The 21,939-nt window shown below is 42.0% G+C and overlaps 1 protein-coding gene across 1 annotated transcript in view; it reads left to right on the top strand.

Annotated features, from left to right (window-relative positions):
* PTPRG (protein tyrosine phosphatase receptor type G) overlaps nucleotides 1-21,939 on the top strand; it is a 394,385-nt gene that overhangs the window by 338,494 nt on the left and 33,952 nt on the right. The window contains exon 14 of the mRNA XM_038149628.1: nucleotides 12,155-12,246. Within this exon, the coding sequence (XP_038005556.1) occupies nucleotides 12,155-12,246 (92 nt within the window). The remainder of the gene's footprint in view (nucleotides 1-12,154; nucleotides 12,247-21,939) is intronic.

Genomic DNA, 21,939 nt, shown 5'->3' with positions numbered 1-21,939 from the left:
TGAGGTCTTTGTGATAGCAGAAGGTGAGAGTTCAATGTGTGGTTTTGTTAGCCACAGAGCTATAAAGAACAAGTTCCTTGTTGTATAGCTTAAAGGTTCAGGTGGAGACTACTAGAAAGAGACCTGTTGTCCCTGCAGCTTGGTTTTATTCAAAGTGCAGAGAAGAAGAGAGCAGAAGAGATCACTGCATTTGATGCACATTCTCAGCTGCTGCTTCATCTCCCTGTGTCTGGCTGTGTAATCTCACTCTCAGGATCTTTCTGCATGAGGAAACAGCTGGGCACTGCTGAGCACAGGAGAAATGATTTCACCAAGCTGCAGCTGGGCCCATGGGGCAATGAAAAATCTGTGTGTTAGTGAGTTGCAGTGCTGTCTGTAGGGTCTGAGCTTGGACTGGGATCCTCTCTTCCCTTACCAATGCTTTCTTGTGCTGTGCAAGGGAATCCCTGAGCTTAACACCAGCATTTTTGAAACACTTCAACTCATCTGCAGCCCTCTCCTCCTTCACTCCCTAGACAGTGAGTGTTGAGTCCAGTGGGGTTTCTGCACTGTAAAGCTGGGACAGGCTGTGCTAATTTCCTGTGTGATGAGCACAGAAGAGGATTCTGCAGAAAAGGGACTTTAACCTTAGCCCATGGTTTAAGGTTATCCACAGTTCTCAATATCATGATTTGGGTTTTGTTTGTTTGTTATAAACATGGAAAGTAGGCAGCTCATCTCTTTGGGGAAATGAAGCAGGGGATAAGCATTCCTCTTCCATCCTCTTTCCAGAGTTTTTTCCCTTGGTGTGCCAAATACAGCAACTTCCCATCTTTATTTTGTTCTGGTGACTGGATTAACAGTAACATTGTCATTGCTCTCCAGCAATCTCGTATTTACTGAGCTTTCTGCAAAGAACGAGTTAAATACATATGGATTGAATGCTTTCTGTTACAACTCATGTTCTGTCTTGACCTTCTTGGCTTCACATATTTTCCCCTTTTAAAGTTACTAGCTGTATCTGAGATCTTAACATCAGTGGGTCATTTTGGGAAATTAATATTAATGAGATGGCTGCTGATTGCATTGTGTGGGTAGAAACAAATGTTTTTATAATAAATGGAATTTAATATTAATTGAGTGGTTTGGAGTTAAAGCAGGATATAAAGTGACGAGCTCGTGGCACAGCAAAATGCCCTTTGCAGGAATCCAATTAGAAGAGGGAGCAGCAAATTCTATGCAAACTTGCTATAATCACACAGGGGCAATACAAGAGTGGAGCATATTTTGGAGCCTGGGACCTGTCCCCTTGAATGTCTCCTAATGTCCATGAATCAACATTTAGCTACTCTGTGGTGCCAAGTTTGCATTATTCAGCTTTTTCCTGACAATGCTGCATCCCATTGCTCCAGACCTCCCTCTCCAAAGGGAGACAGTATGTTTTGCAATAAAGGACACGTCAATTAATGCACTGCCCTGTTGCATGTCTGTAGGAGAAAAATGACTCATTTGTTAGCCTGCTGAAATTACTTTGTGCTGCAAATCTTCTGCTGATGTAACAAGCTTTTGCCTGATCACTTGAAGCTGTTACCTTTGCCATTTTCTCAATGAGAATGATCAAGAGTTGTCCCCTTTCCAAATTGCAGTGTTTATTCATGATTTGGAAAAATAGGAGGTTTGCTGAGATGTGCTATAGAGAAATGGCTAAGTCCTGCCTCAAGAAACCAAGTGCAGTTATCAGATACATCTTGTGTTATAAAGAGTGATGTAAAGTATTCATTGAGTTTGAATTGTTCAAAAATAATTTCTCTAAATATTATGTATTGTTTTCATCTGGCAGATGGAGTTACAGAAGCTGCTATAGCAAGAGTTTGTTTGTGGCATTTCAGACCACCTGGGTATTGTGTGAAATTGGCTTAGCAAGCCTCTAAAAGGAGGGTGCAGAATGTAAAGTGAGGGTGTAGGAGTGATAGCCGGGGCAGTGCTTCCAGGCTGATAGAGAAGCATGTGGGAAAAAAAAAAACCAAAAAACAACAAGGAGCAAGTCAATTTATCCATTCTGTCAAAATGGCTATGATCAGCCAGGAGGCAAATGAATAAACGGATCAACAAGTATTTCACACTTGTGTGTTCTCGACAGGAAATCACAGATCTGAAACCAAATGTCTGGGACAAAACTACCAGAAATAGTGGCAAAATACTCTGCTGTTTAGTCTGCATTTTCAACGTTTTTAGCTCACAAAAGTCCTTGAATTAAAGCACTAGAATAAAGCAGGAACTTGTTACTACATTTCCCAGATAGGAGCAGAGATAAAAATATTTGGGGTGGGTCTAACAGCAGGACCTCAGTCCCCACTGGAATCTCCCTTTGCTGCACACCTGGATGTGTCTGGCTGGCCATGGTGATGGCTCCTGTCTTTCCTTCTCCCAAGCTCACAATCTGATGGCAGCCAAAGCACCACCAAAGATCACATCAGAACACAGAAATTAAATGCATGAATACAGCAGGAGGAAAATGGATGTGGATTGCTAGAGGTGCCAGAGCTGAACAGCTCACCTGGGAGTAGACATCTACTACATTCCTCCAGGACACTGTGTCTGCCAGAGCAGCCACAGCCCTTCATGAGCTTCAAGACAAGGAAATGCAGAGCCAAGAGCTTGTGTTTAATTACATATCTGCTTCTGAGTGAGTGCCTCGTGCATCCAGGCACATTTCTTCATATCTTAAGAAACACATTTTTCCTAAGATGTGAACTGCAGTTCTTGTGGGGCTTTTCCCTCCTTTTCCCCAGTCCCACATTTATCACTAATGAAAGATTATCAAGCACTTAATAAAAGATAGGTATAAGGTTTAGAAATAGTGCAAAGAAAGAGGACAATCCATAAATAGGAAATATATTAAACTGTATCTGGTGTTAAGGGCTCTAATAATTAACACAGATTGAGTGAATTTCTCCTGTTTTGTTTGTCTGCAATGAACTTTTGTCCTGAATTCAAAATGTTCTGCTCCTTTGGTTAGTAGCTCTTTCTACACAGTGATCAAGACAACAGGAGAGCAATGTTTTATTTGCCTGAGTGTGTGCTTAGTGCAAAAGAGTTTGTCATGAGGATGAAAGCAGTTTCTAGTTTTCTGTTTCTAATTTTCAAAATAATTTCAACTTATTTTTTTAAATGTAAAATCTCTTCTATATCTGTTATTTTATGATTTTTTTTTAATTCTTGGCTCTTCTATGTAATTAGAAACCTGCAAATAGACTTTGTGGTAGCCTTTCTGACACACCTCGTACTTTGAATCCTTTTTGGCATTATCTTGGTGTTTGTTTATGTTGTTGTTGTTGTTGATGCTATTTATTTTGTAGAAACATTCTCACAGAAAATACAGTAGTTTAAGGCAGATGCTACTGCGAGGGTCCTGCTGATGTGGGGACTTTTCATTGTGATATATTAATTGATGTGGGTCTGTGGTGGCTGGTGAAGGGAGCCCAGTGGGGATGTTCACACCACGCTGGCTGCCTGATTTAACCAGAAACCACTTCAGCAAATGCTACCGTGCAGCACAGCTCTGTTAGTGCAGAGCTGTGCCCCAGGTGGGAAGCCCAGCACACAAGGAGTGCTGGAGCAGTCCAAGCTCTCAGCACCTGCAAGGCTCCCTGGCATCAGGGAGAGGTCCCTGGGTCTCACTCAGGTATCTCTCCAGAGTGAGGAAGGGATGTATTCCTCACAGTGCAGCACAATACACAGCATGCTGACTCTCAGTGGTCTGGTTCAGTGGTTGGCAGTGTATTGCCCCGATATTTGTGTTTCCTTGTCACATTTGTTAACCTTTGAATGCAAGAAACTCATTAAAGCAATTCCTCAGACACGCACTCCAGGCTTCCCCAGAGCTCTCCACTCAGGCCCTGATTAGCATCAGCGACTGCAAGAAGCAAACCTCCAAATGGGTTGATTGATAGTGAGATTAATGATCCTCAAGATTTCTGTCCAGGTTTATAATTGGGAGGCTTACAAATCTTTGCTTTCAGCGAGATGGGTGGGGAGGAAGGACCAGCTGGCTGCCACCCAGTCTGTCTGTATTAGTGTGATGAGGTGATGGACGTAGCCCTCTTAGAGCACCAGCACTAGGCAGTGTATTTTCAGTGTTCCCATTATCTACCAGGTACTAAATGACTTGCTCCTCTGCTCTTGGTGCCAGATGCTCTTTTCTTTTCCTTTGTGCTGTGCTGCCAAAGGTGTAATGCCATTCCTAATTGTGTCTCAAACAGAGTTAACAGAGAGACCATGAAATTTTTTAAGTAGCTATTTCTTGTTGAAGTGGCCAGTGAAAAAAGCCCACCCTCCAAATACTCAGTGATTAGGAGAGAAAGGAAATAATCACTCTTTTAATATTTATCTTGGCCCAAGATAATCTAAACATGAATTATGTCCAGCAGTGTTGGGAATTTTTCCTAGCTCTCCCATGCAGTTTTTGTCCAGGTGCACATGGACACATGTGTTGAGAAAGATGAAGCTTCCCACTGAGTATTTCATTACATTTAACAAACTGGCATTTCTGCCTGAAGATGGGCAGGGACATCAAAACTGAGGAACAAGCTGTGCTTAAATTTTTACAAGACTTTTGTGTTAGATTCCAGGCTGAGCCTTGGGATACCTAACATATCTGTCAGTTGAATGTCCTGATGTCCCATTTGGAGGAAGAAAAGAATATTTTTTGTAAAGGCAATCGCAGAGCTCTTCTGTTTTGAGAGTAATTAGGTAGGAGTAATTAGAGACATATATGTGAATATTCCAAAGAGAGACTGCTGTCTCTCTATTTCTGTTGTAATCTCCTAGGTTGGATCATCTCTGTTTTGGTTCTCTTATAAGACTGTGTCCAATCCAGAGGAATTACACTTTGCATTTAAAATTACTTGCATTTTAATGTCCCAGTGTGTGACCCTGTTTTTATTCATTCTTTTCCTAAGATTCATCATCTCAAAGGGAATTCATGTCCTGAAATGATAATATCAAGTATACCAAATTTTGAGATTTTGGAGGTGCTACTAAAAGCACCTCGCTAGTAAGAGGCAATATTCATTGATTGCTCTGGCTCTTGTGATTATAGAACAGCTCTTCACTTGCTTAAATCTAGCTTTCTTTTGTGAGAAAGTTTTAAGGCTCCCTTTTAATATTACATGATGTTTTGGGCATTGGAAGCACGCATTTTATAGGAAGTGCCTGAGGTATTATTTGATTGGAAAAGGCATGTCTTTGTTTTCCTCTGTAATTTTCTAGCCTTTGTTACGAATGTTGCATTACAGAAATATTTGGCTCAGGGAGAAGAAAATTAATATGATCAGGCTTTCCTTTGGTTTTTAAAGCTGTGCCTAACGTTAAACCATTTTAAGATACCACCTAGAGGTATGTCTACCCAATTTTTGCCTGAGGACATGAAAGTTCTGAGTGGTAATACAGATAACCACGGAGCTTGTTTTCTTGCAGTAGAAAATACTGATGAGTAAACCCATTCAGTCATCTGTAAAATTGCTGAGTGTATCCAAGGCAGATGTTGCGGGTATTGATTAAAGCAGGAGCGGAAGGTTTGGTGCCTCTGGCCCTGTCAGAGTTCACCAGGAGAGTAATTAGCTACCAAGTGTCACAGGGCCAAGTGTCATCACAAATAAGGTTTCACCATTGCCTTTGCTGTTCTCCTGGGACACCAGGGTGATGGGACAAGGAAGCGTGGAAAACGTTTGTGCTGAGTTAAACTAAGGCTTAACCGCATGATTTGCAATTAAAGAGCTTTCTAAGTGCATTTCTGCACTGGCCACCTGGGTGCTCTCTGGTCATGCAGCTGATGAAGGGGGAGGACATGCAGGCAGCCCATCTGGGGGTGTTGTCATTTCTTAACTGTTTAATTATTTGAATACCCTTCTGAAAATCATGATGTCTCACATTATACCTGAGTTCAGTACTGTATGTGATATAAATGGGTGTCTGGGCCCGGGTGCACGATAGGATCTCAGAGGATTGGGAGAAGAGGATTTTTAATTTTGTGGAGAGCTGTGTAGTCAGCTGGCAAATTTAGGCCATAAATATTAAATTAGCTGTCATTTTGTGTCAGAAATCCCTAGTCTTGTTTGCAGATTAGTTTTTCAATTGGACAGTTTTACTAGTGGTGTGTTCTTCAGCACGAATACTGTCTCAAAGTTTTGTCCACCTTCTTTTCTTTCTCTTTCCATCTGCCATTTCCTAGCCTTTTTCCTGTCTTTATTTCCCTACAATACTACCGAATATTGTGGACAGGTGATTAGCATTTGGAGACTTTTGTGGATCTGTGTGGGTCAATTCCCTAACGTGAAAAAGCACTTCTCCTTGCCCTGAGGAAGTCCCCTGAAACAGGCAGTCTACTTTCCACTGCTCTGTCTAGGATAACATGCCAAGGGCTTGGTATGCCCTGCACTTCTGAAACTACCCATTACCATCCAGACCTCTCCAGGTACCATATCTGGGTGATATTTAACACTGCTCAAGAACATTTCAGGCAGAAACTGTTTTGTGGGGAGAAGGCAAATGGTCTTCAGGAGGGATCTGCTGGAAAATCAGCATTACTGTAGGGAAATTTTCCTCCTTTATCAGCTTTTCTTTATTCTCCTGGTTTTTGTGCATTCCTGCTTTGCACATCCTCCAGCAGCTCTGGTTTGGTCAGCATTCAGTGCCTTACTGCTCCAGCATGGCACAGGTTCTTTTATAACTTGGCTTTTGAATTCTAGTCATTAAGTATTAAGACCTGTGAAGGAAAATAACTGTAGAAAATTAGGGCAATAGAAGCTGTTTTCTGGTGAAAAATAATAAATGCAGATGTCTCTGTGATACAATGAATGTAATATCACTGCTCCATGCTGGTCACTTATTCATATTCATAAGATTAGCTTTTTTCATGTGGTTTTCTCTCCTCTTTTTCTTAATGCTTGAGTCAGTTTTATTGCTCATAAAAATCAGTGACTGATGACCCCAGCTAGAGCAGTGCAGACTGCAGACAGCTGTTGTCCAGGCTCCCATCCACTGCTCTGCTGGTGACATGGTCATGATTTGCAGCACTTCTGTTGTTCTGAAGTCTGTGCTCTTTTCTGAGGAGTCATTGCCAATTCTGACAGTGACAAATGCTTGCCAAGGAATAGTGAAGCTAGTTTAAAGTGCAGAGCCATGTGTTACTAGTACACTTGACTGCATACATACTCTGGTTTTGGTGCCAGCAGAAACCAATCTTAATTGTGTCTCCTGAAAAACATGCAAAACAGTTCAATGGGAATCTGAAGCAGCTTTTCTTCTATTGAAAGTGGAAATGAATGTACAGAGGTAGTGAAAGGGGATCGTTTCCTGCCTTTACATCCTTGTTTAGGAGTTAGTTGCAGACACCCCCATGACGGAGGAGCATGGGGAATGAATGCCTGTATCCAGGTTGCATTTGGTAAAGACTAAGCCATGTCCTGTGCAGCCTGGTTTAGAGGTCCCTTACAGACCCTAGTCTGACTCCTGTTCCATCTTTCCAGTTCCTCCCACCAGCTAGAAACTCTCTGTAAAAGCAGGATGGCTGCAGGGGCTATTGGCCTCTTTGTTAACAAATACATGTTCTGCAGAGGTTCTGCCTGGGATCCTGTTTCTGGATGAAGGATGCCTGAAGGACAAGATTTGCCCTGCTCTGACAGTAGTGAATAAGCCTGCAGGACCCTTTTAAGCATCTGCCCCCAAATTGGTCGTACTTTAGCAGGTAAAGACCCAGGAAGAGAGCTGAGGACTCCTAGATTCTGGTACAAAAATAAAGCAATACAAATCTGGCTGGCCTTGGAGAGGGAATGCACACTGCTCCAGCCAACATCAATGCCTGGGGGAAGGGCAAGTGAACAGGGAGCAATGAATGTGCTGGTAGCTTCAGTGTGAGGCAGGGCATGGCTCTTGGGTGTCCCCAGAATATGAAACATTCCCCTTTGGCTTTTCCTGTCTTCAGCCACTGCCCTGGTGGCTCCAGGCAGCCACTGCAGAGGCAATTGCTTGTTCCTCACCATAATCCTGGCTCCTCCTCTCCCTGCCCTGGCTGCTCCAGAGCTCACAGATCCTGCCTGTCATCACAGATCAGGGGATGCTGCCTGTGCTAGCCCCAGCACAGAAGAGTAAAGGCCAGGCAGTGCCCTTGGAGCAATTCCCAGCACTCCCATTGTCTGTGGCCAAGCTGTGTTTGCATTAACTCTGAGGCACCACCTTCTACACAAAAATGAAATGCATCCATACTTTCAGGCCATTATGTGAGCTAGTTCTCCCTCTTGCTTTTAGAGGAGTATAAGGGAGAAGCTGCTTGAGCTTTAGTAACTAATAACCAAGGAAACTTGTTTGGAGTGTCAAAATCTCACAAGGCATCTCTTCTTATAGAGAAGTTAATCTGGTATTTCACTCAGCAGAGATGCACCAAGCATTAAACCCAGCTAATCAGGACCATCTTTTGGCATATTTTTATGCTTTCATCTTAGTAATAACGTGCTGCTTCTCTGGACTTTGCATCCTGTTAGTTTGCTTTAGTAACTCACAGCCAGTATCTCTGCAAAAAGATTCTGGGCAGGGGGATGTTCTCCCTCACATTGTCTTTGCATTCCAGACCCTGCTTCTGCTGCTTCTCTAGGGAGATGCTAATCTTGCAGTGTTTTACTTCTGCATTTGGGTCCATATGTGACAACTGTGTGTCTGATCACCACAATCTCACACAGTTATTGTACCCCAGGGAAAGAGAGCCACAAAAACATATGGGGCTAGAGAAATTGGTGTACTTCACTGCTCACGGGCATATTTCAGAGACAGCAGACTCTTTGGTATTTCACAGAAAAGATATGGCTCTCCAAAATCTTTTAGAAGTGAATCAAGGTTGTGATTTGTTTTTCTCAACTGGTGCTGCAGAAATGCAATAATTATTCTAAAATTAGTGTTTCAGTTATTAGCATTTTAATAATCATTTATGCCATGACAAATCCCAGTTGTGCATTCACTATGGACTGCTTCTATTAGGAAAAAAGGCTTGTTATTATTTTTTGCTGATGGTGTTGGTTTCCTGAGCAAATGGGCACAGATATGCAAACACCTGCCCATGTATACACACTGGGGTTAAAAGTTACAGACTGCTGTTCTTATGTGAAAGTAGGAGTGGATTTGCACCTTGTCTAGCCCTGCATCCACTCCCCTCTCTCCCCTCTCCAGTGGCTCGAAACAAGCAATTTCCTGCTCTCATCCTTTTCCTTTATCCAGCCCTCCCCATATACACACTCAGATTTACTGCTGCCTCTTGTAGCCTTAGCAACTGCTGCCACTTAAAGTTTGTATCTGGAGGAAAAGGTAAAGGGGAGGGGAAATGCCAAGGGATAGAAAGGAGCATCCTAAACTGGAGGAGGAGGCAAATACTGAATTGTCTGAAATGCCTCTCAGTAGCCTTGATGGCAGCTATCAGTATTTATTACTATAAACCAGAAATGAGTTTCCAAAAGACTCTACTTGGGGCCAGGTGTTTTCTTACTCAGGAAGAATGGACATTATCCAAACTGGAGTCAACTGCCTGGCACCCGGAGAGGTTCCCTCCTGGAGCTGCACAGAGGAAAGATGCCGGAATGGGAAATAGACCCAGTAAGCAGAACTTGCTGGAAAATCCATTCAGTGAATTTGTTAAACCCATAAAAGATCTGAAACACAGAAGGGGTCCCTGAGACAAGGATGCAATGGCCTGTGTGCAGTAAGCTCAGCTGTAAAGGCTAAACTTAGAATATTTACAGCTATTATGAACAAGTGGAGAGAAAAAAAAAAGTTTGAGAGACATGTCCTCACATAACGTGCCAGTATTCAGTATTGTAAAGTAATAAAAGTGCTGCATTGCATATGTACATTAGACAAGAGTGTGATGTTTGTGACTTGAGAAAACCTTTAGTCAAAGTCTAAGGTGTCTTTGTAAAACAGATGCAGAAAATCTTCCCGGACTAAAATGTAGAAATTTTAATTACATTAATGATTGTAGCAAACTTTACTATATGAAATATTCATTCAATACATTGTTAATCCAGCATTGTGCTCAGCAGAGTTGTGCTGGGCTGGGTATTCAGCTGTTGCCATCATGGGCCTTAAAATATTGCACAGTGTGATTATCTGACACATTTACATGTTTTGAGGCTATTAAGAAAAAGCCATCTTATGACTGTGTATAAAAACCTTAATGCCAGCCTTTCAGAGCCTCTGAGAGTATAAAATAACAAATTAACCAAAAAAATTGCTTTTCTTCAATATCATCAGCTTTAAAAAATCCTGTAAATCCCTGCATAAAGGTCTGTCTTTTTATCAAACACCTTTTTAAGGCCTTCATTACCAGTAGAAGCCATTCAAGGATTTCTGTAGTATTGACTCAAGGGAAAGAGCCCCAAATACATCAAAATCAGGAACATTTTGCCTGTTTCATATTCATAGTTTCTTCTTTATGTGTGACTGATTTATTCTGCTGCGTGCCCCCAGGGTGTTCATTGTCCAAAATAAAGGCTGCCAAAAAAAATGAGAACAGGGAGCAAGTGGTGAGGCGGGGGGAGTTCAACCAATGTTTTTAAATGCTGTGAGACTATTGCACATCTTGCATCCTCATGTGTAAATTCACCTTATGGTGTTTCTTAACAAAAGTATACTCACTAAATCTCTAACTTCTGCAGAATGCAAGCCATCATGCCTGAAAATAGAAAGCTGCTCCCAGACAGTGACTCCATGCTGTGAAATCTACTCTCTCCTGTATTGTCTTAAGTTGTACTTGTGCTGCCGTGGCTTTGCTTGCATTGCAAAGCACTGTGCCTGTGCACTAGAAAGTACAGATGCATGGAAAGCAAGCACCTGTGATAATTTTAGATCCTGGTTTCACCTAAGAGAGTGCTTTGGTTTTCAGTGACTTTTTTTTCTCCTTGGCGTGTATGGGTGTTGGAAACAAAGGCACCACAAATGACTTTGCTCTGACGATGGGCTCTGCACGGAGAGCACAAAGCCCGAGTTGAGAGCAGCAAACTGCAAAGCAGCAAACTGCAGGAACTGCAGGGCAGCAGCCTGGAAGCCACATGTGCAAATATGTTTGAGCAAGGGAGCCTGCAACTTGGCAAAAGCTCAGTTCACCAGGCCCCCACAAACTTTGCCCAGGTGTTGAGGAGCAGTTGAAGGGTGACAGTGAGGGGGATCTTTGTGCACTGGGGAGCTATTGTTTAGCGCCTCGACAGATGAGAGCAGACCCTTCTCCTGCCACAATAGCTGCTCACACCAAGCAAGACTCATTAAATATTCAGTTCCAGCCTCAAGCAGCTCATTAAGTCAGCAATGAGCAGTGACGCTGGCGTTGGAAAACCCTGCCTCAGTTAACATCACCATGCAGAGTCTCCCTGGATCTCTTGATGTTATTCTACTCAGTACCTTTTCTGTGATGACCAGCTTGTGCTCTCTGCTTTGCATTAAATACAGGTAAAAAAGAGCCAGGTGGATTTAAGTTCTGCTCTTCATTGTAGGCCTTTTTAGAGAGGAGTCCTGGGGCCCAAGGGAAGTGTCTATGGGATTTTTGTGTACCAGCATATGTAATACAAGTTTGCAGGAGGATGGGATGAAGGTTATATGGCATTAGTGTTAAAAAGCAAACAAACAAAAAACTTTAATGTTTGAAGGATAACTTTTATAGCAGAACATCATGATATGAAGCAGTTACAGATGCTGTGGTGGTTGTTACACAGCAGAAACTTTTACAGTAAGTGTATTTTCCCTGGAAATTGAGTGTCCTAGATGGATTTGGGCTTGAATTGTATGCTGAATGTGTTTCTTGTGTGCAGAATTCCTTTCTGAATTATGTATTTGAAACCTGTTTTTCAGCCACTAACTTTTATTATTATAATTTCATATTCAATAGTACTTGGCAATAATGTATAGAGGCATTTATGATGGGTGGGTGTCAGATGTCAGTGAATTAGAGCACATCAGAATCTGGAATAAGAATTGTAATTGTAGAAAACAAAAATATGTTTTCATGTATCAATGTTTTAAAATTATAACATCTGAAAGTATGGAACAGAAATGGAGAAACAGAACATGTGCATAAGTTTTTTCAGAGGGCAGTTTTTCACACCCTGAATCTATTTTTTTTTTCTTTTTTCTTTAACAGAAAGTGTTTTCAGACTGCTCATTTCTATGTGGAGGACAGCAGTTCCCCCCGTGTGGTCCCCAATGAAAGTATTCCCATTATACCTATTCCAGGTAAGACGGGCTTAATCTCCTGTGTTTGTGCTACTTGGAGTCTGGATTAATTACATAAAGAAGAGAAGGTTGTGCTTGTGATAAATCATGGGGGTTTGGTGGAAATTTGTTCTATTGGTGCTGCTTCATTTAATTTAATGTGCTTTGTAATGGGGCTCCGAGTGCCAATGCTGTATTTTTCCGTAGACACCTCTCCCACTTAGTTTTAATAGAAATTTCAGAATAACCTTTGCAAAATGTCAAAAACATGAGTAACAAGTCTCGAAAACACTGAGACGTTGCATCCAGGGTGGAACCAGCTGCTCCAGCAGGGCAGGTTGCAGAGGACGGATATTCAGTTCCACGGCTCTCTCGAGACTGGGGGCCTTGCCCCCACTTTCACCGTGTGTAGAGGTGGAACCTGGGGCTCTCAGAAAGGACAGTGAGACACAGGGATAAGCAAACAACATCAAAGTCCAAAGCCATCTGTTAATTTGGTATTAATAAAGTTACCAAAGGTCAAATTCTCCTCTCAGCTATACTGAGAGTGATGCTGGAAGCAGAGTATAGTGCTATTCTCTCTTCATGAGACATTTCCCTGGGGAATTATTAAGTGCAGGATGCAGCTGCCATGAAGCTGTGATGACAGAGAGCAGCTTGGTGTTACCGTGGCCTTTGCAGCCACTGCCTTGTTTGATGGTGGTCAGTCTCACAGGCAGAATTAAGATACCAGAAATTTTATATTGACCTCAGTCTGTCAAAGGCTTGTACTTGTTTCTTGAAGGTGTTTTAAGTTTCCTTGTCATATTCTGTATCTGCATAATTGATCTGGGATTCAATCTGTAGCTAATTAGGTGCATTTTACAAAAAAACATTCAGAGCCTTTTCTGAGACAATGAAGAAACCTGCTTCCTAGCAAAGTGAAAGAGTCCAGTTATATTTTCCTTGATTTTATTCAGTAGACATGTGTGACTTATTTCTAGAAAGAGTCTTTCAAAGTACCCATGGGAACTAGTAGAAAAGGTCAGCTATTACATTCCTGCAGAAAGTGTTAGGCAGTTTGCCTTGCAGTCTGATGCTGTACCACTGAAAATAAAGAAAATGTGCTATTGTCCCCTCTCCTTTCTGTTGGAAACGAAAATGCATGTCCTGGCCACCTCACGTCCTTAGCAAGAAGTCATCCTTCTCCTTTAGGGTACAGGAGGTGACAGGTTTTAATCTTAGACCACCAGTGATTATTTTTCACAGAAATACTTCAATAGCTGGAGAACCCCATTCTTCCTACTCTGACACCATGAGGAGCAAATGCCTGCTGGGACTGCTTGTGGCTGTCAGTTCAATGGTCCCACTATGCCTGCTCTCCTGTGGTACCTCCCTGGAGCTTGTGGGGAAGGGCAGGCTGAGCTAAGCTGGACTCTGGCACCTCATAAACCCAGGGGATTATGTCTACAAGGCGCTGGAAGGAGACAAATTCTCCCTTCAGACAAAAACCTCTTCGGCCAATGTGTAGTATTTTTGCTGTAATTGAGACAATTTTTTTTCTTAGCTATAAGAAACCAGCAGAAAGCTCCATCTTCTCGTGCTGTAGTGTGTGTTGTTGAGACAGTGGTTCTTCCCTGTTGCACAGAAATGTTTTGATGGTCAGTCCATTAAGACTGGAGTGCATTCATATGAATTGTAGTGTAGGCCGAGGAAATTCCATTACAACCATGCAGGCAGCAGGTACTGTCAGGGCAGCGTGTGCTTCTCCAGCAGCCATTCTCACACATAGCAGAAAGTGACTGGGAGCAGAACATTGTCTTTGGGGACATTTCCCATGACTAGAGTAAGCCAGGCTGTGAGACCACAGCAGCTTTGTGAGGTACGTGATGCTACTGTCACTGCAGTGCTCCCTGTGGTGTGCTCAGACTCAGTAATGCTGAGAAAGAGCTGCTCACCCCTGATAAGGGGCCCTTCAGATTAAGGCATCCCCTGAGTAAATGCTGCAGGACACCTTGAGCAGCTTTGTAGTTAAAAATCTGCAAGGTTTGCTGATGAGCCTTGAGGGACATCAAGAACTGGGCCTTAGAAAGAAGTTCAGTCTAGTTGGTTGCAAAAGTGAATCCAACCCTTGAATTCCCAATCTAATGACAACATTTTTGTGGACATAATGGATATAGAGAGGCACCTGCATACAGGCATCCAAATGGAGGGGCCTTAATCTGAAGCTGAATCATGCCCAGAAAACCTTAAAAGGGAGAATGAACTGGTGAATTTCAAGATCTTGACACTGACATTAAAGCTATTTAGGCCACCAAAAGCCAAATCCCCCTCTGTAAGTGCCTCTCTCTGTGTGTATTACCTATTACCTGTACAGGGATGGTAGTTAATACATGGATACTTTCAGCCATGAGGCTCAAGTTAGTAGAGAAAAATTCCAGCTCTGTTGGCATTTCCAAATATGGGAGATACTGCCTTGAAATATCTTGAAGCTCTCGGCAGCATTTGCCTTGTTTGGAGCTGTAGAAGTGGGCTGGTTTCCCCGTATACCTGTTGCTAGATGACAGTCTTCCCTGACGTCAGCTGCTGCTCCCACATAGACAGCCCACTGAAATGCCTTAAGAACATGAAATGACAAAATTCTCCTTTAAACTGATGGCAACTGATGAAATTATATGCCTCTGAACTTTTCCTCTGGAAGCTGCCGCAGGGAGTGAGAAAGTCTTACTTGCCATGTGGATACTAGAAGCAAAGTGTAAGTGGCATTTTCACAGAAACAAGCTTTTTAAAGTAACCTTGTTTGATTGTGAAACCCCATCTTTACAAGAGGAATTTGCCTAGGTCCCTGTGGGACTGTGCCTCTACCTCCTAGAGTTCAGTGGACCAACTTCCACCCTTGGTGAAGAGCAAGCAGCCACGCTGATGGCAGTTTACAGCAGCCAAGTGGCTGAAGATGTCCAGTAGGTTTGCCAAGGCCCATCTCAGCACACAGCAAGCTTCTGGGCAGGGGGAACTCACTGGGTCTGGGTCGGCTGGTCCTGGCCCAGGTGTGGGGTGGCTCTGCCACGTGCCTGGGAGCCAGGCACAGCGAGGTCCTGACACAGCTGGAGGTTTCAGAAGAGCACTGGTGTTTCTGTGTGCCACTGCTCTGTGACGTGACGAGTTGGCACAATCAGAGGTGGCGTTTGTGTTTATTTCTGTGCTATGTCCTGCTCTTGTTTATGCAAATCCTCTGTTTTCTTAGGTCTTTGAGCTCAAATTTAGACTGCCAGCTACCTGCTAAAGGCACACAGTGCAACTTTTCAGGTGTGACACCTAAAAAATCTTCTTGCAGAGGAATCATTTTATCCATTTTCTATTTCACTTCCCTTGGCTACATACATAATTATTGTGCAGGAATCCACATCACCCATAGGTGTGTGCCTATCTGCAAATTCTCTCTGAGATCCAAATCATTATCATTATTCATAATTATCTGCACTGCTTGATCTAGAGAAACGCAGGACAAAGGAGTTGTCATTATCTGAGTCACCCACTGGATATTACATCTGAGGTATGAATCTCAACTCACATAAGCCTTGCACCTAACAGTTATGCATCTGTAATCAATGGCAGATTTCTGAAAACTCCCCTGCCATTCTGCCCAACAAAATTAATTCTCTGTATCTTCTCTCTTTGTCTCCATGCTCAGGTAATTTTAGCCACATACACATCATCTTTGTCTGGATCTCTTCTCTAAAACATTTGCTCTTGGCAGGATCTCATTCAGCAAAGCTGCCCCTGCTTCTGTTTGTTTGGTCTTCCTATTGCTGGTCACTATCTGACTGACTTTCTGGATCTTTCTGGACTTGATCCTTTCCAGTAGAGTCAGGAAAGAAACAACAACAGCAGCATCGCAGCTGCAGACCTGTGTGTTTTGCAACCATGAAGCCAAAATGCATCCCTTAGCAGTCCTCCTTTCTTCTCCTAGCAAGACCTGCTCCCCTACAGCAGTGGAGAAGTGCAGCTCTGTGCAGCTCGGATGATATCAAACAGTGACATGAATAAAAATTCCACTTCTAACCTCCTCCTCTCCTTTGTGTCAGAGTTTTCCTGCTCTTGGGTGGAGCATTGTTCTGGACCTTGCTGTGACTTTACTGCTTCCTTGCCCAGCCCATGGGCACAATGGATGCTGTGGCACTGATATCAGTAGGACTTGAGGTGAGGTCAGTACAGAGGTACTTGAGGCTTGACCTGATGGGAAAGCTCAAAACTCTGTGTAGTTTTGACCACGGTCCAGAGAAGCACAGATCATAAAGAACAAAACAGCTGGCCAATGCAGCTGAATCATTTACCATATTTTCCAGAAGTATTTAATGTCTTATATTTTCATTATAAGTAAAATTTCTCAGAGGTGATGCCAATCATTTCAGCTGTTTCTAGACTACAAAACTTAAGAAACATTTCCCAATTGTCAGATCATGGTATGTTCAGTTTTAGGTTTAAATGACTGTAAAATAATGTTTTAACTTGTCATGGAGTTTATTAATAATGTATTTTTAAAAACTAGTGGCAAAATCTGATGGAGAAATACTCATGGTTCTTCAAGAATGTCTCAGTATGGGTGTACAAGTCCAGGAAATAGAGAAACAGCAATGAAAAGGTGCTTTACCTCCTCACACCCACCAGGGCGTGAAGACCAGGGCACTCATGACCCTCTTTCATTCCCTCTGTCTCTTCATGGTTACAAGGAGTCCCATCATGAGTCCATCTTATTAATTCTTAGCTCTTCAATAACTTGAATAGTGCCTTGAACCTTTCCTGAGAAATGTCAGGGGTCAGACTTGATGTGTTTTTACAGGCTCAGCTGCTGTGTTCTGGAAGCATCCACCCTTTGACAAACTGTTTCTGTTAAGAGACAGTAATGAGTATCTCATTTGACAAGGAAACTGCAGGTTCCCAGCACAGGTATCTTACTGTTTTCTGCTAAGATGTGGCTATCTCAAGTTGCATCCCCAGAGCTAAAGAGCAGAGCCCGGGATAGACAGTGACAGTGCACTGAGCACAGTGAGCCTTGGGAGGTTCAGGAACTGCAGCCGAGGGCTTCTTTCTCAAGGGCATGAAGCTCTTCACTGAGCACAGAGGTGGTGCTCTTCAGCTGCTTAAGACTTTATTTCTGCTCTCTGCTCCCTGTGGATTTATGTTCCAGCACCATATTGTGAATTGTAGCTATCTTCAGCTTCAATTAAATTCATGAACGCAATATGGCAAACACAGCCGTCCTCTGAAGCCAAGAAAACATCAAGGTATTTTAGGGAACATCCACCTTCCTTTTACTCTGGTACCAACCCTGCTCCTGCAGTAGTACACTGTAGAATTTATGGTATGATGTCTAGTTCTGGTTCTTCTAATGAAGGCTTCAGGGCTTCTTTTGGCTACAATACAGAAGAATGTGTTTTTATGGTGGCCATGTGAAATGCAGCTAGATCCTTTTCTGAGAGCTGTTGCACTGAGAGGCAGAGCCCTGGAGTTGGATCTTCATGAGCTCAAATGTAAGGCTTGTGTGTAATTGATGGAAGGACTAGGACCTGAGGATGGAGATGTGTGAGATTAAAATTGTGTTCTTTAGCTGGCAATACCAAATAAGATCATGTTTAATATCTGGGCTAAGGGAAAATTCACATTATTTCATTCTCTTGGACTGAAATTGGCTTTTTGCTTAAAGGCAAGAAGTGTATTGCTATTACATTTATAATTAATGATAACCTAATCTTTGTACAAGCAGATTTAAAGTGAGCTCTTATTTTGACATGTATAAAATTTTATCATTAAAATCTTTATATTCCTGACTGACACATGGCTAATAGCACTGTAGTAGATTAAGTCTTGAAGCAGGAGAGATGAATGTAACTCAGAATTACACAGGTGGTTTTTCATATTCTGCTTTTTCATATGTCTTCCCTTTATCAGGAGCCTGCCCTTGTGTTCATTTGACTTGATTATAACAAATAGATAACAATTATCCTGCTGAAAGGACTCCTGTTTTTCTTTCAGCATGCCCATCTTTCCAGGACTTTTGAATGTGTTCAAAGTGTTTTCCATGGCTTTTCACTTTTAAAGGTGCTTTTTATTAAAAATAGTTCTTCATAAACACATGATTACTTCTTTATAGAAGTAAGCAATAATGAGGAATTGTGCCCACAGTAATCAACTCGTAATGAGTTCTTATTCATCTTAATTAATTTTAATTTATAATTTGTCTTAATTATTGAGGTCAGTGACTTCAGAAGGATGCCACCCTTAAGAGATATTCAGCAGGTATTTTGATGTTCTGGAATGAAATCTATTGCATAGTCTCTATAGTACTTATGGAAATTTAATCTCCACAGAAGGCAGACACCTTCTCAATACTAAGGCTTTTTAATGACTTTGTTTTATCATAAATTAATTGATACTAATGTTATACAAATAAAACTGCCATTATATTTCCGAAAAATTTTAATACAGTAAGTAAATGCAATCAGTCAGAAAGATTAATTATTCCAATTGAAATACAATGGCTTCAGTTGCATTCTTATTTTAAATAGTTATGGAAGGAAAGCCAGTATACTGCAGAATTAAAGGCTCTGACAGTATAAATGTATAATTCAACTGCATGAAATCTAAAATGGTTTGAAGAAAGCTGGGCCCTGCCCTGTTTTACATGTGGAATTACTGGTAGAGTATTTGGGTGACTTAGGGCAGGGGCTGGCTATTTCTGTCTGCTCAGGCATTTCAAATTCAATCTGTGCCAAAATTTGAGCAGCATGTGAAGTTTTGAGTCCTTTTAAATATGTGCACTTTAGAGTGAATGCTCAATCTGCAGGTTTATATTGTTTTGTCTAAGCTTTTCTCTAGAGGTGGACATTTGTTTTGATGGGATTTTTTAATAACCTCTGCTGGGGCAGAATTTTGCCCCAGGGTGTGCTATTCATCCTGGCAGTGTTCTATATGCTTAGCCACTCTTGTAGAGACAGAATATCACACTCCACATGGTTATTCCTACTGCCATGGCTCTGGCAGCCTTCACTCTGGGATTGTAGCTTATGCAATGGCTCTTAGATTCCATTTTAAGTGAAATGCATCCTAAATATTGATGCTAGGTATTCCAGCTGCTTGCAGAACTTTTCCATCCTGCCTTGTAAAAAGTAAAAAACCCATGAAATTCACTGAAGGCGGTTAACAATAAAAAAATATTTTTTAAAAATATCCTGGGATTGCATTCAATGTTCTTCCTAGGAGCAGAGAGTAAGGGAGTGAAAGATGAAGTAGCATCCCAGGGTTGAGTGTTGCTGGGAACAGAAAGGTGCTTGTTTGCTATGGATATGGGAAAGCATTTCTCATATATGTTATTTCTCAGTGAGTTAAGAGATCAATTCCAGTCCTGTTGCAATCCTACTGGTAGATATTTTGGGAAAGCTTTTTTGCAGAAAATGAGAACTGCAAGGATACACTGTTCACAGTGGATTCTCTATGTTCAGGATCAATGTCCCTAACCATGTCACTGGTTTAATGATCATCAAAAGCCAAGTTAGGTTTGTGCTGCCTTCAGAAAGAGAAGTTTCTCTGTCGCTTCACTATTTGTCATCCTAAAAAGTAGGCTCAACCCATCTACACCACCAACAGCTAATTCTTCCCCTTCCCCACAAATCAATCAATCCTTTCTTACAGTCATCAACCAGATCTGCAGGTGAATTCAGATCACTGCTCAGCCCCCCAGGCAGGGAGAAGGCAGTGGGAGAATCCCTTCATTCTTTGGCTGAAGCCAGCTGTGAAGAGCACACTGAGGATTGATGGAGGTGCTCCTGGGATGCAGGGATGGCACAGAGCATTCAGTGGCTGCTGTGGGAGCAGATGGACCAAGGCACGTGACAGCCATGGCACATGAATCCAGGTGGCTTAGTAAAAGAGAGACTGAAATGCAGGGACTCACAAACCAACCAAATAAGCTTTCACATTAAGAATAAGGCAAATGATGCGGAGAGTATATTGGATTTAGGAGTCTGGCTAAAGAAATAGCTGAAGAGCAAAAAGCCTTTACAGACAGAACAAAAGACATGGAGAATTTTCTTACCAAGACTATTTCATGTGTCAAACATCTGGTCTTCAGAAACACCAAAACTCCATCTAAATAAAGGTAATATGAGGAAGCACTTTGGTTTTGACCTTCTTCATTAATTCCTGACCCAAACCCATCTATTCCAATACAATGCCACTAAACTATCCGGTGAGCTCTCAGACTATAAATGAATCAAAATGAATCTGAGACCCTATTATGTGGAAATGTCATCTCTGATAGGATATCCTATTTTTCTTTGAAAATTGGCCCCTATTGCTTTAACATTACAAAGGCAGCTTATTAAGTGGGAGCTATGGGAAAATCCTTCCTGGTAGGATTACTAATTATCTGAACTTAAAATGTAACCCTGTTCAAACCTTATTGCTTCTATACGCTTTGGGCTTCTTTTGAAGGTGTCTGTGTTATAAAGGAATGTGTTAAATATTCTGCATTTGCAATTGCCATTTCTTTAAAAAGGAGGTGTTAGTGAAGGTTTTCCTCTACAGTCATTTTTTTAAACAAACATGATTTTCTTCTTGGCATTGTCTCTTTGTGGCAGGAAATGAACTGCCTTGTGCTCCCCTTTGGGTTTATTTGATACTCCTCTCAGGTGCTTGGCTTGGGCCAGCAAGTCAAGATGGGAACTCCACCAATATGTTAAATACTTAGCACAGAAATTAAACATACCCCGCCAAGTGTCAGCTTTGTTAGTGTCTGATTATAAAATATGTTACTAAAATATTGTCCATCAGAGTATACTTCTTTCTCTGTGTAACACAAAGGGTTAGTACATTATTGTGGTGCCAGATTCAGCTCATATTTCACAGTGAAGTAAATCCAGAATCACTTTATTGACACTGATAAAACAGATGGCTAAACCCAAGCTAGACAGAAATGTAATTATATCTGCAGTGTTAGAGGTGAAGGTATGTTATTAAAACACCTCCCTCTTCTCTTTGAATAATGTGTAGGTCTTGGAAAATGTAAGGATTGCGCTGACAATATCAAATGTCACTCCAGCTTCTTGATGGGAAAAAGTATATAGTGCAAAAGTGAATATGCACAGAACAATGGAGAGCTGCTAATTAGCCATTATAGGATTCTATTAATCTCTTCAATCAACTAAAAGAATTATAGAATTTAAGTCTGTTTGCTTTAAGATGGAAAGAAGGCTTAGCCAAAGCCTGTGGGCTGACAATAGCTAAAGGAAAATCAGATTCTGTGCTTCTAGCTACATCTGTTGGTTTTCCTGGAGAAGGTCACAGCCATCTCCAGATAACGCCAGCTCAGGCCATTCCAGAGTGCTGGGTGTGTTAGCACACAGAGGCCTGGCAAGCTGCCCCTGGCCAAGCATGCCTGTGTCCAGCTAAAGTGATTTGTGTTCCTGGGCAGGAGTTTGGAGTTAGAGGTTATGAACAGAAAAATTCCAGCCTAGATTGCTTCAGGATTTTCCTGTTGCACTGGTTCATGTGAGAGGCTCTATCTCCTGTGCAGCTGCTTTCCCTGCCATCAGCTGGAGCACGTGGGTGTGCAGAGAGGGCCAGCCATATCCTACCACCCTGCAGGTTGCCTATCCCCTCAGGGCTGTGCCTGATCCTGTCACAGACCATGCTGGACCATGTTACCCCACCAGTGTGAAAACTGGAAACCTTAAACTC

Source organism: Motacilla alba, chromosome 12 (assembly GCF_015832195.1).
Source record: "Motacilla alba alba isolate MOTALB_02 chromosome 12, Motacilla_alba_V1.0_pri, whole genome shotgun sequence".
NCBI classification, from domain to species: Eukaryota; Metazoa; Chordata; class Aves; order Passeriformes; family Motacillidae; genus Motacilla; species Motacilla alba.
This window is presented reverse-complemented; position numbering and strand designations above follow the sequence as displayed.